Below are 18434 nucleotides of genomic sequence, written 5' to 3'. Positions count from 1 at the left end.
TTATAAGACCTCGACTCTACTAGTATACTATCGATCTCTTCCTCGGTCGCTAATACGCTGTCTTAATTCTTCTTCGAGTTGCCGGACTTAGTACGTATCTGTAGCTATGTAATAGCGCTACGTATTATAGAGAATTTCTCGTTAAAGTTTCTCTCTCGTAGGCTTGCTATCTACCTCGTAGTATAGAGGATCAAAGTACTAATACTAAAGAATCTCCTTATAGTTAGGATGCTAGGGCTCCTTAGGACCTTTATATTTTAGGTCTAAATAGAGACGTATTATAAACGTTCTATCGCCCTTTCGCTTACTACCCGCTAGGTCGCGATATACGAAGAAACTAATCTAAATATAGCTCGTCTCTGTAATAGCCGGGTAAATATAGAGCGCTAGGTTTCTACTTCGTACCTTAGATTTAGGGACGGCGCGGAGATAAAATTAGAAATATAGCCGGCACCTATAGCCGGTAAAAGGATGCAAAAATAGGCCTCCTCCTAGGTTAATCTAACGACTAAATACAATTTCCAACTAATCCGCTATAAACCGACGCCGAATTTTAGCTAGAAGCTATATATCTTTATTTTAAAGAGTAACCCGCTTCGTATAGATAGCAAGGAGGTTTGAAAGCTTAAGCTCGGTTACGAGAAATGCCTCCGTAGCTTCCTAAAGAGCACTAATCGCCTTAGCCGTAAATCGTATACTAGACCGAAAATCTAATGTAATTTCTCGGACGAGTCGCTAGAAGGGAGTCTTAGGGATTAAAAGCTCGGTCCCTCTTTTGTTTTAGAAAAGCCGGATCTAGCGAAGGGCAATAGTACCTAGTTTAAAGCGCCGCTTCTTTGTCGTCGAGTCCTGCCTTATTCCCTTTCTTTTAATAGAAAGATAACTTTTCTTCGCGATAGTCTTCGTCCGCCTACTCTTTTTAGCCTTCTCCTATCTACCTATAGCCTTCTTGTTTTTTAGTACTATTTTCCGAGGAACCCCCTTCCTTCGTATATACTACGGAGAGCCTTACTCTTCCGATATCTCGTTCTCGCTACGGTCTCCCTATACTTAGCTTGCTTTACCCTTGCCCTTTAGCCTCTAAAGATATTTATCTATGCGTTTAGGCGACGAGGGTATATCGGTAGGACCTAGAAAATTAATAAGCATATAATCGTAAGGAGACATTAATACTTCTTGCCTTCTAGAATAAATAGTCTTCTATTAAACCGCCTTATTAGGTTATCGTTAGATTCGAATAAAGGATAGTAGCTTAAGGAAGGGGAGGCAGCCGGCTTAGGAAGGCCCGAAGAGCCGAATCCTTAAGGTATATTTGTCTTTAAGAATATAGGGAAAGGGAAGAAGGAGAGGAAGAGCGAATAGAGAATTAGAAATAGTCCGCAGGTAAGCGGGGTCGGTTGCTATAGCAACTAGTCTATTTAGGTCCTAGGAATTCGAAACACATTTCGGATATATACCGGCTATATACGCCGGCTATATTACCTTATACGTAAACGCTTCGTCTCCTTAAAGCTACTCTAAGCCTATATACGTTTCCGCTTCTCGACCCGGTATCGCCTTCTACCTCCGCCCTCCTCCTCTTCGTTATCGCTAATTAGGGTTTCGCTTAAACTAAATTTCGTATTCTCTTCGCGCTCCTAGGTTTCTTCGATCTTAAGGTTTTCTAATTCCTCGATTAACTCCTTTAGTATAATCTTTAGTAACCTGCCTTAGCGATTCTAGTAGAGGAGATAGTATCGGAATACTATAATAGATTCGAAGGTAGTAGGCGAGTATGTTCGATTAAAGCGGCCCTAGTAACGAGCGATACTAAAAGACCTCTTATAGCCTATACCTACGCTCGGGATAGCGAGGACGTCCCGAGCGACCGACGCTATCGTTAGAAACTTAGGCTCTAACCGCTGCTATATAGCGAGAATATCGTCTCCGAATTCGTCTAGAAGACCGGTAAGATCTAGAGATTATTAGCCCTCTTTCCGAGCCTACGGGTTTATACTTACTCGCGCGCCGATAGAGATCGAACTCTTCTTTATTTACTTTAGTAGTTGCTTCCTCTTCTACCTCTACTTCCTACCTACGAAACAGGTATAATATCGGAGCCTTCTAAACCTTCTTTTTCTTTATAGGAGCTGCATTTAGACTAGTTTCTTTCCGACGCTCGTAGAATATCTTTTCTAAAATAGTCTAGTAATGCTTCGGCTATACCTCGTCCGCCTTCTATTCCGGCCTCTACTAGTATATATCCTTTTCTACCGGGTTAAGCAAGTACGTAACGCTATAGATATCCCCGAACGAGTTAAAGGTAGCACTATAATATTTATACAACTTAGTATAGGAGGTGTCTATAGCTTTCGTTATAGCTACTTTCTAGGGAACGCTCTTCTTAGCTAGCTTAGCTACGGTTTCCTCGAGCTCGTTAAAGAGCTAGTTGTAGTACGTAAAGACAAGGTAGATCGTCGGTCCTCGGGTTCTTCTAATCGTAGTAGTAACCTTCGCGTAATACTTACTAATATCGACGAGATACTCTACTTAGCGCTATTCGGCGGCGGTAAGGCCGAGCTACTTAATACCCTCGGAACTCTAATAGATCTCGAGAGCGGTATATAAAGTACATCCCCTCGTAACTATATAGAAAGTCGAATCGAACCGAGTCTTAACGTCTTAGGTAAAACGGAGTAGGCGCTAAGGAGGCCGCTTTTGCTATCGCTTATTCTATACGATATTCTAGGCATCGGTTTTAGGGCGCTCGATTAGGTTCTTTTAAATAGCCTCGAATCGGTTATATCTCTATAAGCTCGAGTTCGTATATATTGCTAGACGACGAAGCTAGAGAAAAAGAGTTAGAACTATACTAGGTTGCCGGCTATAGGTACCGGCTACGGATAAAAGTTATACCTTATACAAAACGAGAGCGAGGCTCTCTGCCTTATCCCGTCTTATTACTGCAATAAGTTTCTCGACTTTCGACTTTGCTTTATCCTTATCTAGGATCTTCTATTAGTCGTCGTTTAATAGTGCAATTTTAAGCGTCTTAAAGAGGGCTCGGATCGCGATTTAAACTATATAAGCAAGGTAGGGAAACTTCTATAGAGATGCAACTAGCAACGACGTCGGCTCCGATTTAATAGGGCTAGGGCTATTAATAGGCTCCTCTTTATCGTTATTATCGTGCGTATTGTCGTGCGTATCCGGAATCGTAGCGAGCTTAATATTCGGAAGATTAAGCTAGATTGTAGACCTTGTAATCTCCTCTACGTACTCGACCCTATCGATACAATTAGTAATTTTAAAGATATATACGAGTGAATTGTATATATAACGCCTTATACAATGTTCGATTATTACTAGCGTTGTCCGTAGTAATCGAGATTAGTTTCGTTGTTACGCTAACCCTATCTATTGCCGTATAGACAAGCTTCGCTATATCCTTACTAGTATAGGAACCTAGAATTTTAGGGAATCCGATTATAAGTTCCTAGAGTTTCTAATCCGAATTAATAAAGTATTAGTATAATCGAGAGGAAGGAGGCTCTTATAGTCCGGCTTAACTAGCTATCGATAGCAATAGCTACTCGGCGAGTATTACGGAGGATCTCCCGAATATCGTCTAACGTAGCCTCTTTGTTCTTTTCGAATATAATACGCTAGGTTGTCGCGCCGAGAAATAGGGGAGGGTAGTTTGTAAGATATAGGTATATCTTCTATATAGACTCCCTTTCGTAGAAGTCTTCCGGAAGACCGTTTGTAGCTAGCATTTCGTTTACTAGTTGCTTAAAGTCTTCGGGGGAGAAATCGGTAGCCTTTAATCCTAGAGCTTCCTTAAGCGTAGCCTATAATAATTAGCTAGATCTCTACGGTTGATTTAGGTAGCCGGAATCTGTAGCCGGCAGCTATAGCCGGCAGCTATAGCCGGCATTTTAGAAGACATACCTCTTTCTAGAACGCTGTATCTATATTAACTCTCCTCTTTCCTTAAGATTCCCGATACTGTTTAGAATAGAGATAGTTCGTAGGCGATAAGTTCCTATCCTCTAGTTTCGGGTATTTCAAGATTAAACCGTAGAAGTTGTAGATAATTACTAGTTAACCTTTAAGTCGAGAAGTCGTATAACGGTGCAATGCCCCCTCTATAAAGAACTTCTAGAATGTATCCGTTCGCTCCTTACTCCCCTATCGTATCGAGTACTTCCGGAGTTTACACTCCTTCGAACGTAAGTATAAAGGGAACTATATCTTATAGACCTATTAATTAAACTGCTCTATATACTCGGGTTTCTAAAGATACGCCTAGCTAGCCTTTTCGAAGATTTCCGGGTTAATACTCGATGTTCTTATATCTCCGAATAACCTTCTACTTAGACTCCGTAAAGGTAAGGACTAGGTAGTAGTACCCTATAATAAATTCCTACTACTAGGATTCGGAGAGGATGAATCTAGCCCTAATCGTAGTCTAGGACTCGATAGGCTCGAAGGTAAGTATACGACCTCCTCTCGACGTTATCGTAATCTCGCTCGTATACTAGACTGTTTCGACTATCGTCTCGTTATTACCCTTCCTAGTATAGCGCCTAGTGTATATACAATGTCGGTCGGTATGTTTTGAGGTTTCGTACGGTAAGGTAAACTTAAAGTGTGTAGTGTATATAGTATTACGTATATAATGCCTAAGGCTAAAACTGCGCACTTTATCTTTAGGCTTCCTATAGATTAGCCCTCTTCTAAATACATTACAGTTTATATTAAGTGGTTATAAGCCCCCTACGTTTCCAACGTACACAACACGTTTACTACGTATTCTAATAGTTACTCCGACTGCTGCGTAGCTAGCACTCGTTACTAAAAATTGCGCCGACACTATTATCGTCGCCGCTACCCTCGCCGCCCTTCGAGTGTTCTAGTAGGTACTAGTCCGACTCGAGTCGGTTACATAACAATAGTGTCGGCTATCCGCTATACAATATAGGCGCGCCTATCGGCCGCCCCTTAAGACAAGTCTAAAGTCTCTTTCTACATCCTCGCCGTCGCTATTAGCAATAGCTCCCCCTACTACCGCTAACGCTTATATAAGCAATATTCCTAAGCTGAAGAACAAGGAGAATTATCTAGTATAGGCCTACGCCGCTAAGGGTGCCCTTAAAGGCATGCAGGTATAGCGCTATATCTAGGGGACCCGCCTAAAGCCTAAAGTCAAGCTGTCGTCTACTAAAATATAGGAGCAATTTAAAGACCGCTAAGATAAATAGGAGGCAAAGGACTAGTTAGCGCGTACGTAGATATTCGCTAACTATATATCGGAGATTTAGTAGTCGTTGCTTAGACTCGACACCTCCTAGGCAGTATAGAGTTATCTATATAAGAAGTACACTAGTAAAGGTAGGTCTACTGAATTTATGCTCTTCTAGGACTATATTACCCTTCGCTACGATAGCAAGGATGTCGAGAAGTTCTGTAATAAATACAAGAAGAAGCTCGGTGCCTTAAAGGACACTAAATTAGCTATTAGCTAATATCAGGCTATCTATATGTTTATTATGCAAATTGCATCGTTCTACGAGTCTTTCGTATAGATACGCCGAGAGCAAATGCGAGCCTTAGAGTATACTATTAATAATAGCACCCTTAACAACATTATTAGCGCGTTGCTTAATAAGAATATAGCTTAATTGAACTAGGCCTAGTATAATAGTTTCTTCGGTCTCTAGCGCTAGCAACTACAAGGCAATAGCAATAGTCGAGGTAACTCGAACCGAGGCGGCCGTAGTGGCCGCGGAAACAATAACAATAACAACGGTCGGGGCCGCGGTAGAAGTAACTAGAATAGTTATTAGTCTAACCGTAAGAAATGCGCCTATTGTTAGGGGTTACATCCTTCTAACCGCTGCTATAATAAGTACCCTTATCTAAAGGAGGAAGACCGACTACGCCGTAAGCAGCAGAAGGCTAAGAAGAAGGGGGTGCAGCAATAGCAGTAGCAGCAGCGTAGACTAACTATATAGCAACAACAGCAACCCTAGCCTAGTACGCAAGGCCTGTTTGCTAAGAATACACTACTCTTATTCTATAACAATCTACGTCCGGATTTAGCACCTAGTTTAGGCGGCAACTATGCCTTTAATGCGATTACTGTTAGTAATGCGGCATCTACAGCGCTTACTGCAGCGACTCGTACTACTAACTAGGTTGTGGACTCTAGTACTAGTATATATATAGTCAACGACCCTACCCTACTTCTTAAGTATAAAGGCTGTTACATTTCTGTTCGATTTAGTAGCAATACGAAGCACGCAACAATAGTAGGCGTTGCTTAGACAGAGGTAGTTAATAAGCATAGTATTAGCAATATAAAGTTGTTAGAGACACTGTATATACTAGGTCTAGCAGCTAACCTCCTATCTACTAAGAAGCTAGCCGATAAGGGCTGTTTCTATCGGAATAACAAGCGTGTACTGTTTACTGTTGTTAACGGCTCTAAGGTTACTATTGCTTAGACATACCGAAAGAATGGTCTCCCCTATCTGTATATACCAACCTCTAGTCCTAACGGCTAGGTTGTTGCGCTTCTATCGAAGAAGGGGGTGCTAACAGGTACGATAGAAGAATGGCATCTACGATATAGCTATATACATTACCGCAAGCTATTGCGAATAGAAGCTAAGGGTCAGATTGTTATTACTAGCAATAAGAACAAGAGTAACTTCCGAAACTGTATCGCTTGTCGTATAGCAACGTTATATAAGGAATACAACCGATTGCTACGACTGCGACTATCTACTATTTACTATATTGTCTGTGTAGATGTAGTCACTATTACTAACCCTAGTCTACTACAAGAACGCTACTTCACGTTGTTTATATGCGCTAAGTTAGCCTATCGATACGAATATGCTAGCACGCTTAAGTTAGGGGCTGTAGTAGCTATTAAGGACTATCGTGTATATGTTCGTATATAGACTAGTTACTCAATCCCAATCTACCGCCTCGATAGAGGGGGTAAGTACGGCGGAAATTAGCTGTTAAGCTAGGCTCGTAATTAGGGCATTATACTACAAGTTGCTGCACCTCATTCTTTAACTTAGAATAGCCTTGCTAAGGTTAGCAATTACATCGTATATACGACTACGAGAAAAATGATGCTATACGCTAACCTTCTAAAGTCTCTGTAGCTATATGCTATAGCCTCCGCTATATAGGTCCTTAATATTACGCTAACCGCTAACGGAGGAAGCCTATATACTATTATAGCTAAGGAGCTTAATTAGTTACGAACACAGCTACGCCTATAGCACCTTCGAGCCTATAGCTGTACTGCTATTGTCTACGACTATAGTGTAGCTCGTAGCAAGAAGTTTGACGCTCGTAGCAGGCTTAGTAAACTAGTTAGTTATGCGAAGGACTTAGTAGACTCTAGCAAATACATAATCTACTTGTCCGACGAATACAAGGTTGTTACCTCGAAGGATGTCTAGTTTATTAAGTTAGGAGACGACAAGTTGTCGCTTCTAGAGGGCATAAATCTATACGCCAATCCTAATAACCTAGCTAAGAACGAGTTTGTTATACTCGAGTCTGTTATACCGGCTTTGTTCAATTCTATAAGCAACGAGGCTCTACTATAAGCGGAGGCCGCTAGTGTAGTCTAGCACATTCTAGCTTAGTAGGAGGAAGAAGAACCTATATAGGGTATTAAGTTAGCTAATAAGGTTGTTAATCCATTACCGCTTAAGGATGACCTTCTAGCTGTTTAGCCGCCCTTAAGTAATAAAGATGGTTTCTAGTCCGCTAAAGAACAGCTAGTATACGACCCGCAGGCTAAGAAGGGCGAGCCTAGCTAGTTGCCTAAGTTTAAGCGACTAACTGAGACAGGCAATCGTTCTATACGCAAGACACGTAGTAACAAGTTAGCTCGTAAGTTGTCGCGTAGATATTTGGCCGATGCTAGCGTTAAGCGATTAACTCGTCGTTTACTAGCTAACATGCTAATAGCCTATATAAAGGGCTTTATAGCTGCCTGTTATATTGCTAAACAGGCCGATAATCCTGCTAACGACATTCCTATTCTAAAGAGCTTCAAGGCTGCTAAGGAATCACTATACTAGCTATAGTAGAAAGAGGCCTGTAAGACTGAATATAAGTCACTTATCGACAACGCAACCTAGGTCTACGTTGCTAAGCAAGATGTACCTATAGGCCGCAAGGTTGTCCGTAGTAGATAGGTGTTTACTATTAAGCGTAATGCTAATAGCAAGATCAGCCGTTTTAAGGCCCGTTAGGTTGTAAGGGGCTTCACTCAAGTTGAGGGTAAGGATTATAATAAGACTTATACTACTGTTGCTAAGCTATTAACTCTTCGAGCCCTATTCGCCCTTATTGCTTATTATAACCTAGAAGCCTAGCAGTTTAACATTCTTACTGCCTTCTTAAACGCTATAATTAGCGACAAGCACAAGATCTACGTTAAGCAACTATACGGCTTTAAAGACCGTAGTAGCGAGGGCATAGTTTGCCTGTTGCTAAAGGCTCTGTATAGCTTGAAGTAGTTACCTATACTATAGTACGAAGAGCTCCGCAAGTACTTAAAGAGCCTTAATTTCATCCCTATAATAAGCGACGTGTATATGTTCAAATACACGCTTAGCAACTCAATTATCGTCATTTACGTAGATAATATAATTATTATTGCACACTTAATAGCTGCTTTACAGGCAGTCGCTTAGTTACTTAAGGACCGTTTTAGTATACGAGAACTTAGCGACCTTTACTACTATCTAGGCATGCGTATTATTCGCAACCGACAGGACCGTACTATCTACGTAGTACAAGACGCCTATTTGAACCGCCTATCCGAGAAGTATAGCATATAGGGCCGTATAGCACCTGCTATACTAATAGCACTACGCTATATCAAGACGGCTATTCAGCGTGCCCCTAAGGGCTATACTACTAGTGCTGCCTTTAAGACCAAGTATTAGGAGGGGATTAGTAAGTTACTATAGCTAGCAATAATTACTCGACTAGACGCCTATTACACGGCTAGTCTCCTGTCTCGCTTTATTGCTAATCTAACTAAGGAACACTATTACGCTCTCCTGTAGCTTATTAAGTACCTAGTTAGTACACTTAGGCGAGGTATGCGCTTTTAAGGCACATAGAGTAAGGATGAGCTCAATCTAGCTAGTTATTATAATGCCTCGTAGGCTAACGATCTAGTTACTCGCCGCTCTATAGGCGGCTTCTACTTTACACTCGCTAGTAGACCACTGCTGTACAAGTTAGGCCGCTAGACCTTAGTTACTCTGTCGTCTATAGAGGCTAAGTATATTTAGTTAACAACTAGCGCTAAGGAAGCTATTATACTAGCTCGATTGTTAGAGGAAATTAGTTACAAAGGCACTGTTAAGCCTGTTACGCTATATAAGGACAATTAGTCCGCAATTGCTATTACTTAGTCCGAGTTAACAAATAATAGCCGCACTAAGCATATAGACGCTAGAGTCTACTATATCCGTAAGAAGATCGCTAATAGCACTGTCGCTATTACCTAGATTAGTACGTACGACTAGATCGCTAATAGCTTTACTAAGCCGCTTAACAAGCTTAAGCATAGTCGCTTTGTTTAGCAGTTGAACTTAGTGGATTGTAAGGCTGCGATTAAGAGCGCCGCTTAGCCTACTACTAAGTACTAAATAGATAGTTTGCTAATAACACCCCGGGGGTAGCATTAGTCCTAGGTCGACTTTAGAAGGTCGGCGACATATTTGTTTGTTTGTTAGATTGCTTTGTTACAATAGCCTGAAAGTGGTCTAGTTGTTTCTATACCTAATACCCCTTTGTTTGCTTTGTTTAGCTATATATACGCGATAAGGGGGTAACTTAAAGTATATAGTGTGTGTAGTATTACGTGCATAATGCCTAAGGCTGAAACTGCGCACTTTATCTTTAGGCTTCCTATAGATTAGCCCTCTTCTAAATACATTATAGTTTATATTAAGTTAAAGGTCGGCGACATGTTTGTTTGTTTGTTAGATTGCTTTGTTATAATAGCCTAAAAGTGGTCTAGTTGTTTCTACACCTAATACCCCTTTATTTGCTTTGTTTAGCTATATGTACGCGATAAGGGGGTAACTTGAAGTGTGTAGTGTGTGTGGTATCACGTGCATAATGCCTAAGGCTAAAACTACGCACTTCATCTTTAGGCTTCCTATAGATTAGCCCTCTTCTGAATACATCACAGTTTACATTAAGTAGTAAGGACTTAGGAGTAGTAGATGTATACTAGTAGCTGTAGAGAAACACCCTTTCTTTTATAGCATCGTATCGTTAGGAACAGCTAGGCAGTAAATAGCTAGCTACCTTTTTTTTTTGTTTCCTAGCTACCTAACTACTAGATTTTTTTTCCTAGCTACCCTAGCTAGCCTAACTACTAGAATTTCTTTCCTAGCTACCCTAACTACCTGAATTTTGCCTTCTATACGGCGGCTCTCTCCTACTAACGGAACCGAGCTACTATACCTAACGAATCTAAGCTCGTTTTTAGTCTTAATCTATCCTCTTTCGGTATAAGACACTCGATAAGCAAATGCTTAGGCCGAGTCTAACTACGAAACCTAAGACTAACTAATAGCTCTATTAACTAATCCTAATCCTCGAACTCCTTCCGCTTCTTAGTAAAGACCTTAAAGAGCGCTCGAGCTTCTTCGGATGCCTACGGAGTAGTCGAGATAAAGCCGTATCGCTAAAATAGGTAATCCTTCGGAGGCTTATATAGAGATTTAGAGAATTCTAACGCTAACCTATCCTACTAGTAGCTTAGATTCCGGATATAAGCCCTCTCTGCCTTAGTAAAGATTTTATATAGTAGTAGCACTCTGCCTTCGAGAAACGCTTTCTATTTAACTGTTAGTATCTGCCGGCTACGAACGCCGGCTATATATGCCGAGTATAGAATAATTACCTATACCCCTTCCTCCTATAGTAACACTTCTACCGTCCCTAGATACCTAGCCCCGATCGCATTAATCGCAAGCTACTTTGCCTTTATAGACGTAAAGGCTTCGCTCTAATACTAATAAAGAAACTTCTACTCTATATCGAGGATATAAAGACGACTAGTCTCGATTCTAATCCTTACTAGCTTTTCGTAGTAGCTTTAACTATAATTTTCTAGATTGATAGGACTTATGCCTTAGCCCTTTACTAGTATCTCGTCTCTTTGACTATACTCGATCTACTCCTAGCGCTTATCGTCTATAGCGTTAGGCCCTAAGACTGTACCTGTTACTAGATCGACGTATAGTATCTCCTCGCTTTTTTTAGTTCCTTTATTCGCAGTATTAAGCTCTATCGCGGCATCCTAAACTCTAGCATTGTTGTTCTCGGCTATCTGAACATCTCCGTTACTATCGGTCGTATCGATAGAGATAGCGGCTATAGGTCTAAATGCTATTAGTTAACGTATTAAAGAAAAATATACCGGCTATAGCTGCCGGCTACGGCTGCCGGCTATAGCTACTAGCTACGGCCGCTAGCTAGATTGACTTACGCTGCTAGAACTTTACGCTCGAAAACTAGCCGCAATTCTTTCCTCCTCTTAGCCTTCTCTTAGGTTGTCTTCTTATTCTAACCTTTACTTTTTTCTATAGGCGCTAGCTATCGATAGAATGCCTTATTCCGCGCCTTTCTTCTCTTATCCTTAGCTCTTTTATCCTTATCTATCTTGTCCTTTCTCTCGCGGTCTTATACGGAATTCTTCTTCGTAGAGTACTCCTCTTTAGTCTTACGCTTTTTAGTTAGACGCTTAGGCAAAACAAACTCGCGGTCTTTAGTTCTATCTTCTGTTTAGCGCGCGGCGCGCTTCTCTCTTACTATTGTAAGGGAAAGGGGCGGGGGCGTAGCGTATAGTAGTTATTGTCGGTATAGGTATAGAGGAAGAAGTTAAAAGTATAAGAATATCGCAAAGCCCTAATTGTTGCCGCCTACGTAACGTTATATAGGTAAGCTTTCGCAACTATAGTAACTACGCCCCGGCAATAGCAACTACGCCCTAGTAACGGCAACTACGCCCTAGCAACGGCAACTACGCCCTAGCAACGGTAATAAAGCGTAGTAAATACAACCTAGTAACTATTATAGCCGGCAATCGTAGCCGGTAGTCGAATAAGAGTGTCCTTATAGCAAAACCACGCCCTAGTAACGGCAACTACGCCCTAGCAACGGCAACTACGCCCTAGTAACGGCAAAAGAGCGTAGTAAATGTAACAGAGTTACTATTATAGCCGGCAATCGTAGCCGGTAGTCGAATAAGAGTGTCCTTATAGTAAAACTAATACAGTCTCTAGTTCAAACTAGGAATCTATATAGTTCGAAAAAACCAAACCGGAACCAGGGAGCTAGTTCGCCGCTAAGAAACCAAACTATATACGTTTAGTAGTTCGGAAACCGAACTACTGCGGGGTCTACGCTAGCGGGTGCCTTATATATAGCGCTATACCGACATACCTTTAAGGGCACCCTTAGCGGCATAGGCCTATACTAGATAATTCTCCTTGTTCTTTAGCTTAGGGATGTTGCTTATATAAGCGTTAGTAGTTGTAGGGGGAGCTATTACGGATAGCGAAGGCGATATAGAAAGAGACTATAGATTTGTCTTAAGGGGCGGCCGATAGGCGCGCCTATATTTTAGTATAGCGGACAGCTAACACTAATATTAGGAACGGGTGTAGCGGACAGCTAATACTAATAGTGACCGACTCGAGTCTAGTACCTACTAGAATACTCGAGGGCGGCGGCGGCGACGGTATTAGTATCGGCGTAATTTTTGGTAACGAGCGCTAGCTACGCAGCTATCGGAGTAACTATTAGAATACGTGTTATATGCGTTAGAAACGCAGGGGGCTTATAACTACTTAATGTAACTAATGTATTTAGAAGAAGGACTATCTACGGAAAGTCTAAAGATAAAGTGCGGCAGTTATAGCCTTAGGCATTAGGCACGTAATAGACCCTAACACCTAGATACACACTCTAAGTTCTATAGCTACGGCTTTTAGCACTCATCGATAATGTACCTGCCAAGTTGCGTAGTAGAAGCGTTACGTTAAGGAAACGGGACGTTAGGCAAATTCTAACTACGCAAGTTAACCTTTTCGATTACTGCAGCTAACCGAGTATTAATAATAATGTACCGTCTAGCAACGAATCTCTACGAAAGGAGAAACGTTTACCTGCATTAATAATATAATTAATTCGCCTTGCTTATATACGACTGCGGCTGCTAGGTATCCTTTAGTACCCGAGTTTTTACCGACGTAATAGATGCGATCCTAGTATAACTAAACAGTAATACCTAAATCTCTAGCTTGCGACTCGCTAGCCGCTAATAAAGACGACGCTAATCATTATTATACGTTTGCTATATTTTGGATTACTACTACATGTTAGGAAATTTAGTAAGTTTTAGCTAAACCTAGAGCGGAGTTATAGACACAGTCTTTTACTAGTAATTACTAGGTAATAAGCTACCCGCAATCCTCTAATTTAGTAGCGTTTAGAACTACTCGGGTTAGTAACGATTTAGGTTAAGAAGGGCGCCTCTCTCGAGCCTATCGGCTATAAGAAGTAGCTATTTTACAGTAGAAGAGACTATTATAGAAGCAGCTATTTTGCAGTAGAAGAGACTATTATAGAAGCGGCTATTTTGTAGTAGATAAGACTATTATATAGACTAAGATTAAATATACTATTATTGCTATAGAATCGCTATAAAATTACCTCCTTCTACGACTATAGTAGAAGGCTTGCCCTCGCTAGTTACTATCTCTTCGGCCTCGTTATTATATATTACGTAGTCTTATACGAGTTATTGTCGCCTTACTACTAGCGGTTAACTAGCGGTTACTATATGTCCTTATACCTCTTATTTCTCGTCTAACTCGCTCGTTACTAGGTAAGTTATTAGTAGCGTCGTCGTCCGAGTTGTCTATTATCTAGCTAGTTAATCGCCTAGCGGCTCGCTCGATATCGTCTTCCTTTATATAGTCTATTATTGTCTTAATAAGGTCGTCGTCTACGTTATAGAAGATAAGAAGCTTAAAGGGGGAAGAGAGGCCTTTATCGGCGAAGTAATAGTCGTCTATAGCGTAGCCGTTAACCTCTTAAATACCGTATATATAGACCTATAATAGCTTACCCTAATACTAGTAGTTAGTTAAATAGCGAAGGTCTAGCGGCGTAGGTAGACCTCGCACTGTTATATCCCCTATTAAATCTACCTCTTTAATATCGTCTATATCGAGCGGTTATAAGGACTATATATCTAATATTGTCTCGCGGCGCGGTATATATAGTAGAAGAGGTAGAAGGCGCGGAAATAGCCTCGGAGTAAGGTTACCTAGCGGAGGTAATAAGAATATAGGTTATCGAGTAGGTAACGACTAAACGCGGCGTTTTAAAGGTAACAGTCGGAGGGTTATATTAGTATAGATATAGTACGTTTCTAGTGTTGTTAGTAGCAATCGAGAGCGAGTTAGTGTCGCTAGTTTAGAAGGTAGCTAAGTTGTCTACTGTCGCTCGGTTTTACCTATAAATAGGACCTCTTATAGGTTAGCGATAAACTAGTTAATATTTAGTGCATAGCAACTGTCTAAGAAGTCCTTTACCTTCCGCACGTAGAAGGCATAGAATAAGTCCTTAATAGAAGGGTTAATAGAAGGGTCGTCCTTTATCCGCTAATACTTTAGATTTAGTGTTTCTACGGCCTCCTTAAAGTAGCCTCGAAGGTCTCTTAATTAAGGTATTTATACTAAGGAAACGGCGTCTTCTTCGTAACCTTCGATTACGAGTTGCTAAGTATCGAGAACGCGCTAGTATTCGTAAGCAAATATAACGTTAAGGCCTAGAAACAGCTCGATATATCGTCGCTGTTATAGCTTACTAATTTCTAGTCTATTAAATAGGTAGTCTCGTAGAATATAGTAATAAGGTAGGCGGGTTTAAAACTATGCGAGGTAGTTGTAGCGAGCCGGAGTTATATAGTTATAACTGCGTAGTATGCCCTTATATATATGCGCTGCCTTAGCTTCTAATTTAATAGCAATATCTACCTATTCTCGAAGGCGATCTTAAGCGGCCGGTAGTTATAGAGACTCGAAGCTTAGAAGGCCCTTTTAGTACTAATATTGTATGCCTTTGCTAACCCTATAGCTAGCTAGTTGTGCCTTATATACTAGCCTATCGTCTACCTTAAGAACCTCGAGAATTGTACTATATAGGTTGTAGAATACGAGGTTCCGCTTATTGCGGTTATACTTAATAGTATAGTAGTAACCCTCGAGAGGCAAAGTTGTTCTTATTTGTAGCAATAATAGACTATAGAGCCGTGCCTAAGTAGCCTATTTCCGTAACGTCTCGCTAGTCTAATTATAGCGTATATATTAGACCTTGTTCTGCTAGTCTATAGGCTTCTTCTCTCCTAACTACTCCTATATCTAATTTATATCGATAGTAACCTCTCCTACGCTATAGGCATAGTAGATTGCGTAGTAGAATCGCTTTACAATCTTAGGATAATAGGCTTCTAGAAACGAGCGAAGGAAGGTCTCCTTAACGTAGCGCTAGCAGAGATAAATAAGTACAGGTCGCTCTTTAAAGGAGAGATTAATAGCCGCCTATTCTAAGGCCGAGTCGTCGGTTATAGCTATAATAGCCTTCTAGTGCGGTAACTACGATTTAATAACTCGAAGTCCGGCTTCTACTAGCTTAGCTTTCTAAGATTCGAGTAGCATATATCCTACTAGCAACTAACACCCTAACCTATTGCGAACATATATAGTAAAAAGGCTCTAGCTAAGGTCGGTAGTCTTATAAGTTGCGTCTAGCAAGAACAACTATATTATATATAAGTTGGTAATATTTTAAATTTTTAAAGTTAGTAGTTAGAATAATAGAACGCAAGCTCGTAAGCTTAGTTATACGCCTACCTTCTATAGCAATAGTACTACTAATAACAATAGCTGCACTTATATCTCCTGCCTTACTGTTTAATAACACTCGCTACTAGTCGGTTTAGAAGACGATACTACGCTCTATCTTGCCCTTTAGTCTCTTAGAAATCGCCTAGTATTAGAGCTCTTTGCTATCTATATTATTATAAAGGCCTTTAAGTATAGTAGGAAGGTCGTCTAGCTAAATAGTCGCATTTCTACGCTTAGCACTACGTACCTTCTTTAGGTTAGGCCTAATCTTCGACTAGGCGATAGTACTAACCTTTATATACTATCTGCTAATCTTACTAAACTCGTCCTTTAATAAGCTATTTTTAATAAAGTCTAGCACCTTAGCGACGTTAAATTTACGCTATTCTATTAACTCCTCGAGGAATACCCTTAGCGCGTTGTTAGCTAACCTAATATTTATATATTTTAGATTATAATAGTATAGGTTATCCTCTACTATAGAAGGGTCGACTTAGTAATAGCAGATACTAATCTAGTATAAATTAGACTCTTCCTTGCTTCGGAAATGCGATATAACTACGATTATAGCGTTATACGGCTCTTTATTATATTTAGCCTTACGAATGCCCTTCGAGAGTACCCTATTCTACTACTAATCGCGCCTATAACGGTAATACTAGTATAATCGCTACTCGAAGCTATTCTTCGTTCTCGACGACCGAGACTCCTTATATACGTTACTAATATAAGCCTTTAGTACCTCGAAGCGCTTAGGCTCGTACGTTAACCCCTACGGTATATTAAATAGCTACTCTTAGATATCGATTATATTATATAGTATACGATTAGGCCTAAACGGCGGCACTAGTTTAGATAAGATAGGTAGTATAGCGATAATAATAACAACTAGAAAGTACTATTTAAGCTATTATAGAAAGAGCTAGATCTATATATAAGAAAGGGGCATAGAGATAAGGTTAGAACTAGAAGTATAACCGAGAAAGTTAATACGGTACTAGAATAGGAAAAGCACCGTCGATTACTAGGCAAACTATACTAAGTTAGTAGATAACGCCCTCCGGAAGTAAACCACTGTTGCAAACAGTAGTACGCTAAATTTCCTGACATACAAGAATACCTGTATTTTGAGTCTTCTTAATAATGCTTTGACACACCAACAGCCTTCCCTTTTAGCAGAAAATATGGAGTACCTATGTACTCTGCGTTGTCGCAACGAATTCAGGGTCTCTGCTCCTACCACTATTCTCCATATTTCTCACCTGCATTGGTGTCCGTTGTGGCGAAAAGTCGAGTGGCCTCGTCTGTTGGCGCAAGCAGGAAATAATGACCAGCATTTCAGGCGTTCCAGAAGCGCCGGAGCCATGCCGGCGGTTCATAGACTTGATCCGAGACCTCGTACCGAAGCTGTCTCGCGCGCTCATCATTACTCTTGATGAGATGCGGACTGTGGATCTCTTGCCCGCAATACTGACCCTCAACCGTTCGCCGGCCATAAGCCAAATTCCTATATCACCGGGCGTACGACACCCTCATCAGACGATTGTGGAACCTCTCGCCATGCCTCTGTATGTCAGCACTGCACTGTCACATGCGTCTTGCCCAATTGTTACAGCGCCTTCGCGCATCGGAGGGCTATGACCTTTGCGCTTAACAGCCAAGCCGAGAATTCAATTGGTTGAAACCCTTGCTAGCCAAAAATGGGGAAAATCTGATAGCCTTCCGATGCGTGATGAAGGTGTTGTATTCGAGCAGTGCCAGTGTGAATTGGATTCGGCGGGCGCAAACTCAAACTCAGATCTTGAGAAGTTGAGAGTGGAGAACGAGCCAGGATTCCTTCGTATGCCGCTGGCAGATGAATTGCGTGGGATGAGTTCCTGTCTCGTCTCGTGCACCTCGCTTCGTGGAAAAGTCCGACATATAGGCTGACATCCTCCCTCTTTCTCATCACTCCAGCAGGTGATTTCCGGGCATGAGAATCTGAAGGAAAGATGTGAGACGGACGCATGTCCCACAGACGCGATGCGCACGGCGGGTTGTCGCCCTCCCTGTACGTCAAGCTGCATGTAGCTCCAGGCTACGGAGGACCTAGGTACTACTACTCCTCAGGCCACGCGAGCGCGTCACCGTTGAGAGTTGGGACGGTGGGCTGTGAAGATTATTGAAGAAGCTGTAGCGCGATTGCCGGCATCTGCCGGTCTATCATGTGCTCGGGTTTCCCGAATGAGGTAGCAAGGCCGTGAGTCCGTGACCTCAGAGTGCAAGCAGCTCCCAAGCTTTCACCCTCTGCTGTCCATCGGAAAGTCGTGAGGCGAGGCGGGAGACCACCTTCGACGGTCGAGATAAGCCAGCGGCGGAGTCCCTTGCTCATACGGGTCGTGATGTCTTGGTCAAAGTCGCGTACGATCACGTGAGATCGGTCGGGTTGAGAAAGGCCATGGTGCGAATGAGAGTAGAGACTCGAAG

The 18434-nt window shown here is 41.5% G+C and overlaps 1 protein-coding gene across 1 annotated transcript; it reads left to right on the top strand.

Moving 5' to 3' along the window:
- Nucleotides 1-6795: 6795 nt before the first annotated feature.
- Nucleotides 6796-18133, top strand: MYCFIDRAFT_169475 (uncharacterized protein; the record flags this gene model as incomplete). The annotated part of the gene is made up of 10 exons (XM_007922856.1): nt 6796-6800; nt 10137-10151; nt 17059-17099; nt 17132-17262; nt 17289-17554; nt 17584-17645; nt 17687-17697; nt 17730-17857; nt 17893-17927; nt 17967-18133. 10 exons carry the CDS (start codon nt 6796-6798, stop codon nt 18131-18133), a joined length of 861 nt encoding a protein of 286 aa, XP_007921047.1.
- Between the last annotated feature and the right edge of the window lie 301 nt (nt 18134-18434).

The sequence above is a fragment of the Pseudocercospora fijiensis genome (assembly GCF_000340215.1).
Source record: "Pseudocercospora fijiensis CIRAD86 unplaced genomic scaffold MYCFIscaffold_1, whole genome shotgun sequence".
In the NCBI taxonomy this organism is placed as follows: domain Eukaryota; kingdom Fungi; phylum Ascomycota; class Dothideomycetes; order Mycosphaerellales; family Mycosphaerellaceae; genus Pseudocercospora; species Pseudocercospora fijiensis.
This window is presented reverse-complemented; position numbering and strand designations above follow the sequence as displayed.